This window comes from Eucyclogobius newberryi, unplaced genomic scaffold (genome assembly GCF_026437365.1).
Source record: "Eucyclogobius newberryi isolate DKJ021-1_F unplaced genomic scaffold, fEucNew1.0.hap1 SCAF_14, whole genome shotgun sequence".
Lineage (NCBI taxonomy): Eukaryota > Metazoa > Chordata > Actinopteri > Gobiiformes > Gobiidae > Eucyclogobius > Eucyclogobius newberryi.
This window is the reverse complement of record NW_027315768.1, coordinates 8,104,609-8,121,659: the sequence shown is the minus strand read 5'-3', so window position 1 is coordinate 8,121,659 and position 17,051 is coordinate 8,104,609. Positions and strand designations below refer to the sequence as shown.

At 45.3% G+C, this 17,051-nt stretch overlaps 4 protein-coding genes across 4 annotated transcripts; all 4 read left to right on the top strand.

Moving 5' to 3' along the window:
- Positions 1-1,074: 1,074 nt before the first annotated feature.
- On the top strand, positions 1,075-3,824 carry LOC140359365 (heat shock 70 kDa protein 1-like). Its single transcript, XM_072444259.1, has 2 exons — positions 1,075-1,317; positions 1,591-3,824. Exon 2 carries the CDS (start codon positions 1,610-1,612, stop codon positions 3,524-3,526), a length of 1,917 nt encoding a protein of 638 aa, XP_072300360.1. The 5' UTR covers positions 1,075-1,317; positions 1,591-1,609; the 3' UTR covers positions 3,527-3,824.
- Positions 3,825-5,250: 1,426 nt separating this feature from the next.
- LOC140359364 (heat shock 70 kDa protein 1-like) lies at positions 5,251-7,936 on the top strand. Its single transcript, XM_072444258.1, has 2 exons — positions 5,251-5,430; positions 5,703-7,936. Exon 2 carries the CDS (start codon positions 5,722-5,724, stop codon positions 7,636-7,638), a length of 1,917 nt encoding a protein of 638 aa, XP_072300359.1. The 5' UTR covers positions 5,251-5,430; positions 5,703-5,721; the 3' UTR covers positions 7,639-7,936.
- A 1,424-nt stretch (positions 7,937-9,360) lies between these two features.
- LOC140359362 (heat shock 70 kDa protein 1-like) lies at positions 9,361-12,058 on the top strand. The gene is made up of 2 exons (XM_072444257.1): positions 9,361-9,570; positions 9,843-12,058. The coding sequence occupies exon 2, from the start codon at positions 9,862-9,864 to the stop codon at positions 11,758-11,760; it is 1,899 nt and encodes a 632-aa protein (XP_072300358.1). The 5' UTR covers positions 9,361-9,570; positions 9,843-9,861; the 3' UTR covers positions 11,761-12,058.
- Positions 12,059-13,485: 1,427 nt separating this feature from the next.
- Positions 13,486-16,190, top strand: LOC140359361 (heat shock 70 kDa protein 1-like). Its single transcript, XM_072444256.1, has 2 exons — positions 13,486-13,695; positions 13,969-16,190. The coding sequence occupies exon 2, from the start codon at positions 13,988-13,990 to the stop codon at positions 15,902-15,904; it is 1,917 nt and encodes a 638-aa protein (XP_072300357.1). The 5' UTR covers positions 13,486-13,695; positions 13,969-13,987; the 3' UTR covers positions 15,905-16,190.
- Positions 16,191-17,051: the final 861 nt, after the last annotated feature.

The window sequence follows — 17,051 nt, the reverse complement described above, 5'->3', positions numbered from 1 at the left end:
TTATCAATCTGGGCAAACACTGACTTTAGATTTCATCAATAGCCACAATATTGACCCTTAATGGGGTTTTTTTAAATGTTTTTTAAAGCTAAATATTAACCAAATGTTTCATGAGTTTACAGTACTTATAAAGTATACAACTTAAACAAAGCGTTTTTTTTTTTTCCTGCTGTGATGCTTTTAATCAATTACATGAAAATCTAAGTGTTGGCCTACGCCTACATGCTGATGTAGGGACAGGATATGTCTGAAGCGTTTTATCTGAAATAGTTGTAGCCTAAGAAAAAGTGAGGGTTTAAATAGCCTGAAGTACTGTATCCCAAACTTTTCAGGGTGCGGATCCCCAAAATAACCACACAATCCAGCTGCGAACCCCACTCCTCATTAGAATTGTCGTTTGTGATCATTTCAAGTAGCAAAACAATTAAAATAAGGTTTAATTTTGTTTAATTTAAGTAGTTTATTGTGTTATTTTACCTAATATCACTAACATATACGGTTTTCGATTTTAAATGACATTAAATGCAGTGTCATAAGTTTAAAATGTACATCGTCAAAGTCATCTCGTGACCCCCAACTCGTGCCTAGTGACCCCCGGGGATCCCAAACCGCACTTTAGGAACCACTGGCCTACAGCATAGGACATTTATAGATGATAGATTTATATTATCTCTCTTTCATTCTTGGGTGGAGGTGGTGAAAAACTTTTTAAATGTTCTTTTTATTACAATGCCCTTCAATAAAATAATCATAAAAACAAGAGACATCACCACAACGCTGGCAAAAATGGTTCTCAAACTGAGTAAAGGCATTATAGGTTTTCAGCTCCTGTAAAGCCAAAACTCGTTCAAATCTCCTGTAAACATGACCAATTTTCCGGTGTTTTCTCTAAGTTTCTGTCAGAGTCTAGAACGGCAGCATGTTTGGGGGAGGGCCGACGACGTCACCACGCTGTCCTGTCGTTCAGGGCTCTGATTGGACAGAATCACAGAAGAGGCGGGAGGTTTCCAGAAAGTGCCAGAAGAAGGCGGGAGCAGTATAAATACAGCTCGAGGAGAGAGAGGAGAGAAAATCAGAACAGAAGTGCTGCAGAAGGACAAACCACTACTGAGAAGTACAAGACTCTACAGAGAGCAGAAGAACTATAGAGAGAACTACAGAGAGCACAAGAACTATAGAGAGAACTACAGAGAGCACAAGAACTATAGAGAGAACTACAGAGAGCACAAGAACTATAGAGAGAACTACAGAGCTGAGACACAAGAACATTGAAACTACAGAGGCAGAAGAATACTAAGACTGCAAACCTATTGAATTGTAAGTACACTACACTGCTTTTAATAATATTGGATTGATGCATCTTTTGGATTTTTTAATTCATTTGATAGTAGGAAACATTTTTTTTTCTATATAAACACATTTCTAGCAGTAAAAAAAAAAGGAAAATCTAATATTTAAATAAATATATGTTTAACTACAATAAAGCATGACATTTGCATGATGGGTATTTTTCTACAACAGTTGTAGTTATTTAACTAGTTATAACAAATTACTTCAAAACAACTAAAAATAGTATTCATTGTTTTTCAGGAGACAAACACAGAACAAGATGTCTGCAAAAGGAGTGGCAGTGGGCATTGACCTGGGCACCACATACTCGTGTGTGGGGGTCTTCCAACATGGAAAGGTGGAAATCATCGCCAATGACCAGGGCAACAGGACCACCCCCAGCTATGTGGCCTTCACCGACACTGAGCGCCTCATCGGAGATGCTGCCAAGAACCAGGTGGCCCTCAACCCCAACAACACAGTGTTTGACGCCAAGAGGCTGATCGGCCGCAGGTTTGATGACTCCACAGTGCAGGCCGACATGAAGCACTGGCCCTTCAAAGTGGTGAACGACACAGGCAAACCCAAGATCGGAGTGGAGTACAAGGGAGAGGACAAGACCTTCAGCCCTGAGGAGATCTCCTCCATGGTTCTGGTGAAGATGAAGGAGGTGGCAGAGGCCTATCTGGGCCAGAAAGTGTCCAACGCAGTCATCACTGTCCCGGCCTACTTCAACGACTCGCAGAGACAGGCCACTAAAGACGCAGGTGTGATCGCCGGCCTCAACGTCCTGAGGATCATCAACGAGCCCACGGCCGCCGCCATCGCCTACGGCCTGGACAAAGGTCGCTCCGGCGAGCGCAACGTCCTCATCTTTGACCTGGGAGGAGGCACCTTCGACGTGTCCATCCTCAGCATCGATGATGGCGTCTTTGAGGTCAAGGCTACGGCCGGAGACACACATCTGGGAGGAGAGGACTTTGACAACCGCATGGTCAACCATTTTGTGCAGGAGTTCAAGAGGAAACACAAGAAGGACATTAGCCAGAACAAGAGAGCCCTGAGGAGGCTGCGCACTGCATCTGAGAGGGCCAAGAGGACCCTGTCCTCCAGCTCCCAGGCCAGCATCGAGATCGACTCTCTGTTTGAGGGACAAGACTTCTACACCTCCATCACAAGGGCACGCTTTGAGGAGCTGTGCGCCGACCTGTTCAGGGGAACACTGGAGCCTGTGGAGAAGGCCCTGAGGGACGCCAAGATGGACAAAGGACAGATCCAAGACATTGTCCTGGTGGGAGGCTCCACCAGGATCCCTAAAGTCCAGAAACTCCTGCAGGACTTCTTCAACGGCCGCGACCTGAACAAAAGCATCAACCCAGATGAGGCCGTGGCCTACGGTGCAGCCGTCCAGGCTGCCATTCTCTCTGGGGACACCTCTGAGAAGGTCCAGGACCTGCTACTGCTGGACGTGGCCCCTCTGTCCCTGGGCATCGAGACGGCCGGAGGAGTCATGACCGCTCTCATCAAACGCAACACCACCATCCCGACCAAGCAGACCCAGACCTTCAGCACCTACTCCGACAACCAGCCCGGAGTCCTCATCCAGGTGTATGAGGGTGAACGCGCTATGACCAAAGACAACAACCTGCTGGGCCGCTTCGAGCTCACGGGCATCCCCCCGGCCCCCCGAGGAGTCCCTCAAATCGAAATCACCTTCGACATCGACGCCAACGGCATTCTGAACGTGTCGGCGGTGGACAAGAGCACGGGCAAAGAGAACAAGATCACCATCACAAACGACAAGGGCCGGCTCAGCAAAGAGGAGATCGAGAAGATGGTGCAGGACGCCGACAAGTTCAAAGCTGAGGATGAAGCCCAGAGGAACAGGGTCAGTGCCAAGAACGCTCTGGAGGCTTACGTGTTCACGGTGAAGAACAGCGTGCAGGACGAGGCCGTGAGCAGCAAACTGAGCCAGGACGACCGCAAGAAGCTGCTGGACAAGTGTGAGGAGACCATGAGCTGGCTGGACAACAACCAGCTGGCTGAGGTGGAGGAGTACCAGCACAAGCAGAAGGAGCTGGAGAAAGTGTGTAACCCCATCATCAGTAGGCTCTACCAGGGAGCCCCACCCCCAAGCACCTGCAGAGAGGAGGCCCGTGGAGGCTCCCAGGGGCCCACCATCGAAGAGGTGGACTAAAGCAGCCAGACCTGACACTGGGACTGAAATAAGACCCTGGACTGTTTAAAGACTTTTTATTACAAAGAGCTTCCAACAGTTCTGCCTTTTGGTACTTTTGAGTGTCATGTTTTATAATGATAAGCTGCATGTAAATACTTGACTGTTGTTATTACTGAGTCATTTACACTCCAACGGTAAAATGAGGCAAACTTCAATGTCACAAACTTCTGTGTAAATAGATAGATAAAATATATTTTGTTACTAAAATGTCATTTTCAATGCTGGATTTTGCAATAAATGTGATGCAAAGATGAAACCTCTATGCGTTTTTGATGTAATAATAATATTAAAAAGTTACTTTTTCATCTCCAAAGATAGACAAACAAGCGTTTAACTGTTTAATGAACTAAATAAAGATGGGCCCGAACTGGACCAAAATATCTACATTTTTATTAACATATAAATGGGCCTGTCACAATATTCACTATCTTGAATTATCTTTCAATGAATGATGGAGCACGGAACAATATTTTCAGGGCTCAATAGTAAATGATGTTAGGGTATGTCATGTCACAAAACATAGGCAACAAAAAAAGTGATACAAACTTCCATTTAGTGGTTGTCTTTGGTACTGCAGAAAGCAGAGAAAGTATCATAGCAAAATGTTATCAATCTGGGCAAACACTGACTTTAGATTTCATCAATAGCCACAATATTGACCCTTAATGGGTTTTTTTTAAATGTTTTTTAAAGCTAAATATTAACCAAATGTTTCATGAGTTTACAGTACTTATAAAGTATACAACTTAAACAAAGCGTTTTTTTTTTTCCTGCTGTGATGCTTTTAATCAATTACATGAAAATCTAAGTGTTGGCCTACGCCTACATGCTGATGTAGGGACAGGATATGTCTGAAGCGTTTTATCTGAAATAGTTGTAGCCTAAGAAAAAGTGAGGGTTTAAATAGCCTGAAGTACTGTATCCCAAACTTTTCAGGGTGCGGATCCCCAAAATAACCACACAATCCAGCTGCGAACCCCACTCCTCATTAGAATTGTCGTTTGTGATCATTTCAAGTAGCAAAACAATTAAAATAAGGTTTAATTTTGTTTAATTTAAGTAGTTTATTGTGTTATTTTACCTAATATCACTAACATATACGGTTTTCGATTTTAAATGACATTAAATGCAGTGTCATAAGTTTAAAATGTACATCGTCAAAGTCATCTCGTGACCCCCAACTCGTGCCTAGTGACCCCCGGGGATCCCAAACCGCACTTTAGGAACCACTGGCCTACAGCATAGGACATTTATAGATGATAGATTTATATTATCTCTCTTTCATTCTTGGGTGGAGGTGGTGAAAAACTTTTTAAATGTTCTTTTTATTACAATGCCCTTCAATAAAATAATCATAAAAACAAGAGACATAACCACAACGCTGGCAAAAATGGTTCTCAAACTGAGTAAAGGCATTATAGGTTTTCAGCTCCTGTAAAGCCAAAACTCGTTCAAATCTCCTGTAAACATGACCAATTTTCCGGGTGTTTTCTCTAAGTTTCTGTCAGAGTCTAGAACGGCAGCATGTTTGGGGGAGGGCCGACGACGTCACCACGCTGTCCTGTCGTTCAGGGCTCTGATTGGACAGAATCACAGAAGAGGCCGGAGGTTTCCAGAAAGTGCCAGAAGAAGGCGGGAGCAGTATAAATACAGCTCGAGGAGAGAGAGGAGAGACAATCAGAACAGAAGTGCTGCAGAAGGACAAACCACTACTGAGAAGTACAAGACTCTACAGAGAGCAGAAGAACTATAGAGAGAACTACAGAGAGCACAAGAACTATAGAGAGAACTACAGAGCTGAGACACAAGAACATTGAAACTACAGAGGCAGAAGAATACTAAGACTGCAAACCTATTGAATTGTAAGTACACTACACTGCTTTTAATAATATTGGATTGATGCATCTTTTGGATTTTTGAATTCATTTGATAGTAGGAAACATTTTTTTTTCTATATAAACACATTTCTAGCAGTAAAAAAAAAGGAAAATCTAATATTTAAATAAATATATGTTTAACTACAATAAAGCATGACATTTGCATGATGGGTATTTTTCTACAACAGTTGTAGTTATTTAACTAGTTATAACAAATTACTTCAAAACAACTAAAAATAGTATTCATTGTTTTTCAGGAGACAAACACAGAACAAGATGTCTGCAAAAGGAGTGGCAGTGGGCATTGACCTGGGCACCACATACTCGTGTGTGGGGGTCTTCCAACATGGAAAGGTGGAAATCATCGCCAATGACCAGGGCAACAGGACCACCCCCAGCTATGTGGCCTTCACCGACACTGAGCGCCTCATCGGAGATGCTGCCAAGAACCAGGTGGCCCTCAACCCCAACAACACAGTGTTTGACGCCAAGAGGCTGATCGGCCGCAGGTTTGATGACTCCACAGTGCAGGCCGACATGAAGCACTGGCCCTTCAAAGTGGTGAACGACACAGGCAAACCCAAGATCGGAGTGGAGTACAAGAGAGAGGACAAGACCTTCAGCCCTGAGGAGATCTCCTCCATGGTTCTGGTGAAGATGAAGGAGGTGGCAGAGGCCTATCTGGGCCAGAAAGTGTCCAACGCAGTCATCACTGTCCCGGCCTACTTCAACGACTCGCAGAGACAGGCCACTAAAGACGCAGGTGTGATCGCCGGCCTCAACGTCCTGAGGATCATCAACGAGCCCACGGCCGCCGCCATCGCCTACGGCCTGGACAAAGGTCGCTCCGGCGAGCGCAACGTCCTCATCTTTGACCTGGGAGGAGGCACCTTCGACGTGTCCATCCTCAGCATCGATGATGGCGTCTTTGAGGTCAAGGCTACGGCCGGAGACACACATCTGGGAGGAGAGGACTTTGACAACCGCATGGTCAACCATTTTGTGCAGGAGTTCAAGAGGAAACACAAGAAGGACATTAGCCAGAACAAGAGAGCCCTGAGGAGGCTGCGCACTGCATGTGAGAGGGCCAAGAGGACCCTGTCCTCCAGCTCCCAGGCCAGCATCGAGATCGACTCTCTGTTTGAGGGACAAGACTTCTACACCTCCATCACAAGGGCACGCTTTGAGGAGCTGTGCGCCGACCTGTTCAGGGGAACACTGGAGCCTGTGGAGAAGGCCCTGAGGGACGCCAAGATGGACAAAGGACAGATCCAAGACATTGTCCTGGTGGGAGGCTCCACCAGGATCCCTAAAGTCCAGAAACTCCTGCAGGACTTCTTCAACGGCCGCGACCTGAACAAAAGCATCAACCCAGATGAGGCCGTGGCCTACGGTGCAGCCGTCCAGGCTGCCATTCTCTCTGGGGACACCTCTGAGAAGGTCCAGGACCTGCTACTGCTGGACGTGGCCCCTCTGTCCCTGGGCATCGAGACGGCCGGAGGAGTCATGACCGCTCTCATCAAACGCAACACCACCATCCCGACCAAGCAGACCCAGACCTTCAGCACCTACTCCGACAACCAGCCCGGAGTCCTCATCCAGGTGTATGAGGGTGAACGCGCTATGACCAAAGACAACAACCTGCTGGGCCGCTTCGAGCTCACGGGCATCCCCCCTGCCCCCCGAGGAGTCCCTCAAATCGAAGTCACCTTCGACATCGACGCCAACGGCATTCTGAACGTGTCGGCGGTGGACAAGAGCACGGGCAAAGAGAACAAGATCACCATCACAAACGACAAGGGCCGGCTCAGCAAAGAGGAGATCGAGAAGATGGTGCAGGACGCCGACAAGTTCAAAGCTGAGGATGAAGCCCAGAGGAACAGGGTCAGTGCCAAGAACGCTCTGGAGGCTTACGTGTTCACGGTGAAGAACAGCGTGCAGGACGAGGCCGTGAGCAGCAAACTGAGCCAGGACGACCGCAAGAAGCTACTGGACAAGTGTGAGGAGACCATGAGCTGGCTGGACAACAACCAGCTGGCTGAGGTGGAGGAGTATCAGCACAAGCAGAAGGAGCTGGAGAAAGTGTGTAACCCCATCATCAGTAGGCTCTACCAGGGAGCCCCACCCCCAAGCACCTGCAGAGAGGAGGCCCGTGGAGGCTCCCAGGGGCCCACCATCGAAGAGGTGGACTAAAGCAGCCAGACCTGACACTGGGACTGAAATAAGACCCTGGACTGTTTAAAGACTTTTTATTACAAAGAGCTTCCAACAGTTCTGCCTTTTGGTACTTTTGAGTGTCATGTTTTATAATGATAAGCTGCATGTAAATACTTGACTGTTGTTATTACAGAGTCATTTACACTCCAACGGTAAAATGAGGCAAACTTCAATGTCACAAACTTCTGTGTAAATAGATAGATAAAATATATTTTGTTACTAAAATGTCATTTGCAATGCTGGATTTTGCAATAAATGTGATGCAAAGATGAAACCTCTATGCGTTTTTGATGTAATAATAATATTAAAAAGTTACTTTTTCATCTCCAAAGATAGACAAACAAGCGTTTAACTGTTTAATGAACTAAATAAAGATGGGACCGAACTGGACCAAAATATCTACATTTTTATTAACATATAAATGGGCCTGTCACAATATTCACTATCTTGAATTATCTTTCAATGAATGATGGAGCACGGAACAATATTTTCAGGGCTCAATAGTAAATGATGTTAGGGTATGTCATGTCACAAAACATAGGCAACAAAAAAAGTGATACAAACTTCCATTTAGTGGTTGTCTTTGGTACTGCAGAAAGCAGAGAAAGTATCATAGCAAAATGTTATCAATCTGGGCAAACACTGACTTTAGATTTCATCAATAGCCACAATATTGACCCTTAATGGGTTTTTTTTAAATGTTTTTTTAAGCTAAATATTAACCAAATGTTTCATGAGTTTACAGGACTTATAAAGTATACAACTTAAACAAAGCTTTTTTTTTTTCCTGCTGTGATGCTTTTAATCAATTACATGAAAATCTAAGTGTTGGCCTACGCCTACATGCTGATGTAGGGACAGGATATGTCTGAAGCGTTTTATCTGAAATAGTTGTAGCCTAAGAAAAAGTGAGGGTTTAAATAGCCTGAAGTACTGTATCCCAAACTTTTCAGGCTGCGGATCCCCAAAATAACCACACAATCCAGCTGCGAACCCCACTCCTCATTAGAATTGTCGTTTGTGATCATTTCAAGTAGCAAAACAATTAAAATAAGGTTTAATTTTGTTTAATTTAAGTAGTTTATTGTGTTATTTTACCTAATATCACTAACATATACGGTTTTCGATTTTAAATGACATTAAATGCAGTGTCATAAGTTTAAAATGTACATCGTCAAAGTCATCTCGTGACCCCCAACTCGTGCCTAGTGACCCCCGGGGATCCCAAACCGCACTTTAGGAACCACTGGCCTACAGCATAGGACATTTATAGATGATAGATTTATATTATCTCTCTTTCATTCTTGGGTGGAGGTGGTGAAAAACTTTTTAAATGTTCTTTTTATTACAATGCCCTTCAATAAAATAATCATAAAAACAAGAGACATCACCACAACGCTGGCAAAAATGGTTCTCAAACTGAGTAAAGGCATTATAGGTTTTCAGCTCCTGTAAAGCCAAAACTCGTTCAAATCTCCTGTAAACATGACCAATTTTCCGGTGTTTTCTCTAAGTTTCTGTCAGAGTCTAGAACGGCAGCATGTTTGGGGGAGGGTCGACGACGTCACCACGCTGTCCTGTCGTTCAGGGCTCTGATTGGACAGAATCACAGAAGAGGCCGGAGGTTTCCAGAAAGTGCCAAAAGAAGGCGGGAGCAGTATAAATACAGCTCGAGGAGAGAGAGGAGAGACAATCAGAACAGAAGTGCTGCAGAAGGACAAACCACTACTGAGAAGTACAAGACTCTACAGAGAGCAGAAGAACTATAGAGAGAACTACAGAGAGCACAAGAACTATAGAGAGAACTACAGAGAGCACAAGAACTATAGAGAGAACTACAGAGCTGAGACACAAGAACATTGAAACTACAGAGGCAGAAGAATACTAAGACTGCAAACCTATTGAATTGTAAGTACACTACACTGCTTTTAATAATATTGGATTGATGCATCTTTTGGATTTTTTAATTCATTTGATAGTAGGAAACATTTTTTTTCTATATAAACACATTTCTAGCAGTAAAAAAAAATGGAAAATCTAATATTTAAATAAATATATGTTTAACTACAATAAAGCATGACATTTGCATGATGGGTATTTTTCTACAACAGTTGTAGTTATTTAACTAGTTATAACAAATTACTTCAAAACAACTAAAAATAGTATTCATTGTTTTTCAGGAGACAAACACAGAACAAGATGTCTGCAAAAGGAGTGGCAGTGGGCATTGACCTGGGCACCACATACTCGTGTGTGGGGGTCTTCCAACATGGAAAGGTGGAAATCATCGCCAATGACCAGGGCAACAGGACCACCCCCAGCTATGTGGCCTTCACCGACACTGAGCGCCTCATCGGAGATGCTGCCAAGAACCAGGTGGCCCTCAACCCCAACAACACAGTGTTTGACGCCAAGAGGCTGATCGGCCGCAGGTTTGATGACTCCACAGTGCAGGCCGACATGAAGCACTGGCCCTTCAAAGTGGTGAACGACACAGGCAAACCCAAGATCGGAGTGGAGTACAAGGGAGAGGACAAGACCTTCAGCCCTGAGGAGATCTCCTCCATGGTTCTGGTGAAGATGAAGGAGGTGGCAGAGGCCTATCTGGGCCAGAAAGTGTCCAACGCAGTCATCACTGTCCCGGCCTACTTCAACGACTCGCAGAGACAGGCCACTAAAGACGCAGGTGTGATCGCCGGCCTCAACGTCCTGAGGATCATCAACGAGCCCACGGCCGCCGCCATCGCCTACGGCCTGGACAAAGGTCGCTCCGGCGAGCGCAACGTCCTCATCTTTGACCTGGGAGGAGGCACCTTCGACGTGTCCATCCTCAGCATCGATGATGGCGTCTTTGAGGTCAAGGCTACGGCCGGAGACACACATCTGGGAGGAGAGGACTTTGACAACCGCATGGTCAACCATTTTGTGCAGGAGTTCAAGAGGAAACACAAGAAGGACATTAGCCAGAACAAGAGAGCCCTGAGGAGGCTGCGCACTGCATGTGAGAGGGCCAAGAGGACCCTGTCCTCCAGCTCCCAGGCCAGCATCGAGATCGACTCTCTGTTTGAGGGACAAGACTTCTACACCTCCATCACAAGGGCACGCTTTGAGGAGCTGTGCGCCGACCTGTTCAGGGGAACACTGGAGCCTGTGGAGAAGGCCCTGAGGGACGCCAAGATGGACAAAGGACAGATCCAAGACATTGTCCTGGTGGGAGGCTCCACCAGGATCCCTAAAGTCCAGAAACTCCTGCAGGACCTGAACAAAAGCATCAACCCAGATGAGGCCGTGGCCTACGGTGCAGCCGTCCAGGCTGCCATTCTCTCTGGGGACACCTCTGAGAAGGTCCAGGACCTGCTACTGCTGGACGTGGCCCCTCTGTCCCTGGGCATCGAGACGGCCGGAGGAGTCATGACCGCTCTCATCAAACGCAACACCACCATCCCGACCAAGCAGACCCAGACCTTCAGCACCTACTCCGACAACCAGCCCGGAGTCCTCATCCAGGTGTATGAGGGTGAACGCGCTATGACCAAAGACAACAACCTGCTGGGCCGCTTCGAGCTCACGGGCATCCCCCCTGCCCCCCGAGGAGTCCCTCAAATCGAAGTCACCTTCGACATCGACGCCAACGGCATTCTGAACGTGTCGGCGGTGGACAAGAGCACGGGCAAAGAGAACAAGATCACCATCACAAACGACAAGGGCCGGCTCAGCAAAGAGGAGATCGAGAAGATGGTGCAGGACGCCGACAAGTTCAAAGCTGAGGATGAAGCCCAGAGGAACAGAGTCAGTGCCAAGAACGCTCTGGAGGCTTACGTGTTCACGGTGAAGAACAGCGTGCAGGACGAGGCCGTGAGCAGCAAACTGAGCCAGGACGACCGCAAGAAGCTGCTGGACAAGTGTGAGGAGACCATGAGCTGGCTGGACAACAACCAGCTGGCTGAGGTGGAGGAGTATCAGCACAAGCAGAAGGAGCTGGAGAAAGTGTGTAACCCCATCATCAGTAGGCTCTACCAGGGAGCCCCACCCCCAAGCACCTGCAGAGAGGAGGCCCGTGGAGGCTCCCAGGGGCCCACCATCGAAGAGGTGGACTAAAGCAGCCAGACCTGACACTGGGACTGAAATAAGACCCTGGACTGTTTAAAGACTTTTTATTACAAAGAGCTTCCAACAGTTCTGCCTTTTGGTACTTTTGAGTGTCATGTTTTATAATGATAAGCTGCATGTAAATACTTGACTGTTGTTATTACAGAGTCATTTACACTCCAACGGTAAAATGAGGCAAACTTCAATGTCACAAACTTCTGTGTAAATAGATAGATAAAATATATTTTGTTACTAAAATGTCATTTGCAATGCTGGATTTTGCAATAAATGTGATGCAAAGATGAAACCTCTATGCGTTTTTGATGTAATAATAATATTAAAAAGTTACTTTTTCATCTCCAAAGATAGACAAACAAGCGTTTAATTGTTTAATGAACTAAATAAAGATGGGACCGAACTGGACCAAAATATCTACATTTTTATTAACATATAAATGGGCCTGTCACAATATTCACTATCTTGAATTATCTTTCAATGAATGATGGAGCACGGAACAATATTTTCAGGGCTCAATAGTAAATGATGTTAGGGTATGTCATGTCACAAAACATAGGCAACAAAAAAAGTGATACAAACTTCCATTTAGTGGTTGTCTTTGGTACTGCAGAAAGCAGAGAAAGTATCATAGCAAAATGTTATCAATCTGGGCAAACACTGACTTTAGATTTCATCAATAGCCACAATATTGACCCTTAATGGGTTTTTTTTTAATGTTTTTTTAAGCTAAATATTAACCAAATGTTTCATGAGTTTACAGGACTTATAAAGTATACAACTTAAACAAAGCGTTTTTTTTTTTTTCCTGCTGTGATGCTTTTAATCAATTACATGAAAATCTAAGTGTTGGCCTACGCCTACATGCTGATGTAGGGACAGGATATGTCTGAAGCGTTTTATCTGAAATAGTTGTAGCCTAAGAAAAAGTGAGGGTTTAAATAGCCTGAAGTACTGTATCCCAAACTTTTCAGGCTGCGGATCCCCAAAATAACCACACAATCCAGCTGCGAACCCCACTCCTCATTAGAATTGTCGTTTGTGATCATTTCAAGTAGCAAAACAATTAAAATAAGGTTTAATTTTGTTTAATTTAAGTAGTTTATTGTGTTATTTTACCTAATATCACTAACATATACGGTTTTCGATTTTAAATGACATTAAATGCAGTGTCATAAGTTTAAAATGTACATCGTCAAAGTCATCTCGTGACCCCCAACTCGTGCCTAGTGACCCCCGGGGATCCCAAACCGCACTTTAGGAACCACTGGCCTACAGCATAGGACATTTATAGATGATAGATTTATATTATCTCTCTTTCATTCTTGGGTGGAGGTGGTGAAAAACTTTTTAAATGTTCTTTTTATTACAATGCCCTTCAATAAAATAATCATAAAAACAAGAGACATCACCACAACGCTGGCAAAAATGGTTCTCAAACTGAGTAAAGGCATTATAGGTTTTCAGCTCCTGTAAAGCCAAAACTCGTTCAAATCTCCTGTAAACATGACCAATTTTCCGAAGTTTTCTCTAAGTTTCTGTCAGAGTCTAGAACGGCAGCATGTTTGGGGGAGGGTCGACGACGTCACCACGCTGTCCTGTCGTTCAGGGCTCTGATTGGACAGAATCACAGAAGAGGCCGGAGGTTTCCAGAAAGTGCCAAAAGAAGGCGGGAGCAGTATAAATACAGCTCGAGGAGAGAGAGGAGAGACAATCAGAACAGAAGTGCTGCAGAAGGACAAACCACTACTGAGAAGTACAAGACTCTACAGAGAGCAGAAGAACTATAGAGAGAACTACAGAGAGCACAAGAACTATAGAGAGAACTACAGAGAGCACAAGAACTATAGAGAGAACTACAGAGCTGAGACACAAGAACATTGAAACTACAGAGGCAGAAGAATACTAAGACTGCAAACCTATTGAATTGTAAGTACACTACACTGCTTTTAATAATATTGGATTGATGCATCTTTTGGATTTTTGAATTCATTTGATAGTAGGAAACATTTTTTTTTATATATAAACACATTTCTAGCAGTAAAAAAAAATGGAAAATCTAATATTTAAATAAATATATGTTTAACTACAATAAAGCATGACATTTGCATGATGGGTATTTTTCTACAACAGTTGTAGTTATTTAACTAGTTATAACAAATTTCTTCAAAACAACTAAAAATAGTATTCATTGTTTTTCAGGAGACAAACACAGAACAAGATGTCTGCAAAAGGAGTGGCAGTGGGCATTGACCTGGGCACCACATACTCGTGTGTGGGGGTCTTCCAACATGGAAAGGTGGAAATCATCGCCAATGACCAGGGCAACAGGACCACCCCCAGCTATGTGGCCTTCACCGACACTGAGCGCCTCATCGGAGATGCTGCCAAGAACCAGGTGGCCCTCAACCCCAACAACACAGTGTTTGACGCCAAGAGGCTGATCGGCCGCAGGTTTGATGACTCCACAGTGCAGGCCGACATGAAGCACTGGCCCTTCAAAGTGGTGAACGACACAGGCAAACCCAAGATCGGAGTGGAGTACAAGGGAGAGGACAAGACCTTCAGCCCTGAGGAGATCTCCTCCATGGTTCTGGTGAAGATGAAGGAGGTGGCAGAGGCCTATCTGGGCCAGAAAGTGTCCAACGCAGTCATCACTGTCCCGGCCTACTTCAACGACTCGCAGAGACAGGCCACTAAAGACGCAGGTGTGATCGCCGGCCTCAACGTCCTGAGGATCATCAACGAGCCCACGGCCGCCGCCATCGCCTACGGCCTGGACAAAGGTCGCTCCGGCGAGCGCGACGTCCTCATCTTTGACCTGGGAGGAGGCACCTTCGACGTGTCCATCCTCAGCATCGATGATGGCGTCTTTGAGGTCAAGGCTACGGCCGGAGACACACATCTGGGAGGAGAGGACTTTGACAACCGCATGGTCAACCATTTTGTGCAGGAGTTCAAGAGGAAACACAAGAAGGACATTAGCCAGAACAAGAGAGCCCTGAGGAGGCTGCGCACTGCATGTGAGAGGGCCAAGAGGACCCTGTCCTCCAGCTCCCAGGCCAGCATCGAGATCGACTCTCTGTTTGAGGGACAAGACTTCTACACCTCCATCACAAGGGCACGCTTTGAGGAGCTGTGCGCCGACCTGTTCAGGGGAACACTGGAGCCTGTGGAGAAGGCCCTGAGGGACGCCAAGATGGACAAAGGACAGATCCAAGACATTGTCCTGGTGGGAGGCTCCACCAGGATCCCTAAAGTCCAGAAACTCCTGCAGGACTTCTTCAACGGCCGCGACCTGAACAAAAGCATCAACCCAGATGAGGCCGTGGCCTACGGTGCAGCCGTCCAGGCTGCCATTCTCTCTGGGGACACCTCTGAGAAGGTCCAGGACCTGCTACTGCTGGACGTGGCCCCTCTGTCCCTGGGCATCGAGACGGCCGGAGGAGTCATGACCGCTCTCATCAAACGCAACACCACCATCCCGACCAAGCAGACCCAGACCTTCAGCACCTACTCCGACAACCAGCCCGGAGTCCTCATCCAGGTGTATGAGGGTGAACGCGCTATGACCAAAGACAACAACCTGCTGGGCCGCTTCGAGCTCACGGGCATCCCCCCTGCCCCCCGAGGAGTCCCTCAAATCGAAGTCACCTTCGACATCGACGCCAACGGCATTCTGAACGTGTCGGCGGTGGACAAGAGCACGGGCAAAGAGAACAAGATCACCATCACAAACGACAAGGGCCGGCTCAGCAAAGAGGAGATCGAGAAGATGGTGCAGGACGCCGACAAGTTCAAAGCTGAGGATGAAGCCCAGAGGAACAGGGTCAGTGCCAAGAACGCTCTGGAGGCTTACGTGTTCACGGTGAAGAACAGCGTGCAGGACGAGGCCGTGAGCAGCAAACTGAGCCAGGACGACCGCAAGAAGCTGCTGGACAAGTGTGAGGAGACCATGAGCTGGCTGGACAACAACCAGCTGGCTGAGGTGGAGGAGTACCAGCACAAGCAGAAGGAGCTGGAGAAAGTGTGTAACCCCATCATCAGTAGGCTCTACCAGGGAGCCCCACCCCCAAGCACCTGCAGAGAGGAGGCCCGTGGAGGCTCCCAGGGGCCCACCATCGAAGAGGTGGACTAAAGCAGCCAGACCTGACACTGGGACTGAAATAAGACCCAGGACTGTTTAAAGACTTTTTATTACAAAGAGCTTCCAACAGTTCTGCCTTTTGGTACTTTTGAGTGTCATGTTTTATAATGATAAGCTGCATGTAAATACTTGACTGTTGTTATTACAGAGTCATTTACACTCCAACGGTAAAATGAGGCAAACTTCAATGTCACAAACTTCTGTGTAAATAGATGTATATATTTTTTTGCTAAAATGTTATTTGCAATGCTGGATTTTGCAATAAATGTGATGCAAAGATGAAACCTCTATGCGTTTTTGATGTAATAATAATATTAAAAAGTTACTTTTTCATCTCCAAAGATAGACAAAAAAGTGTTTAACAATTTAATGAACTAAATAAAGATGGGACAGAACTGGACCAAAATATCTACATTTTTATTAGCATATAAATGGGCCTGTCACAATATTCACTATTTTGAATTATCTTTCAATGAATTTTGGAACACGGAACAATATTTTCAGGGCTCAATAGTAAATGATGTTAGGGTATGTCATTTCACAAAACATAGGCAACTAAAAAAGTGATACAATACTTCTATTTAGTGGTTGTCTTTGGTACTGCAGAAAGCAGAGAAAGTATCATAGCAAAATGTTATCAATCTGGGCAAACACTGACTTTAGATTTCATCAATAGCCACAATAGTGACCCTTAATGTTTATTTAAAAAAAAATTTAAAGCTAAATATTAATCAAATGTTTCATGAGTTTACAGCGTTTTTTCTTCCTGCTGTGATGCTTTTAATGAATTACATAAAATCTAAGTTTTTGCCTACGCTTACATGCTAATGCAGGGACGGGGTAAGTCTGAAGTGTTTGTGATCATTTCAAGTTGCTTATAATTTAAAGTAAGGTTTAATTTTGTTTAATTTAAGTAGTTTATTGTGTTATTTCACCTAATATTACTAACATGTACCATTTTCAATTTAAATGACATTAAATGCAGTGTCATAAGTTTAAAATGTACATCTTCAAAGTCATCTCGCGACCCCCAACTCGTGCCTGGTGGTGAAAGAGTCTGAGGGACACATGAAGGAGCCAGAAGAGAGCCAGAAGAAGCAGCAGGAAGGCTGTCGGAATCAAGTTTGTTGTTGTTGTA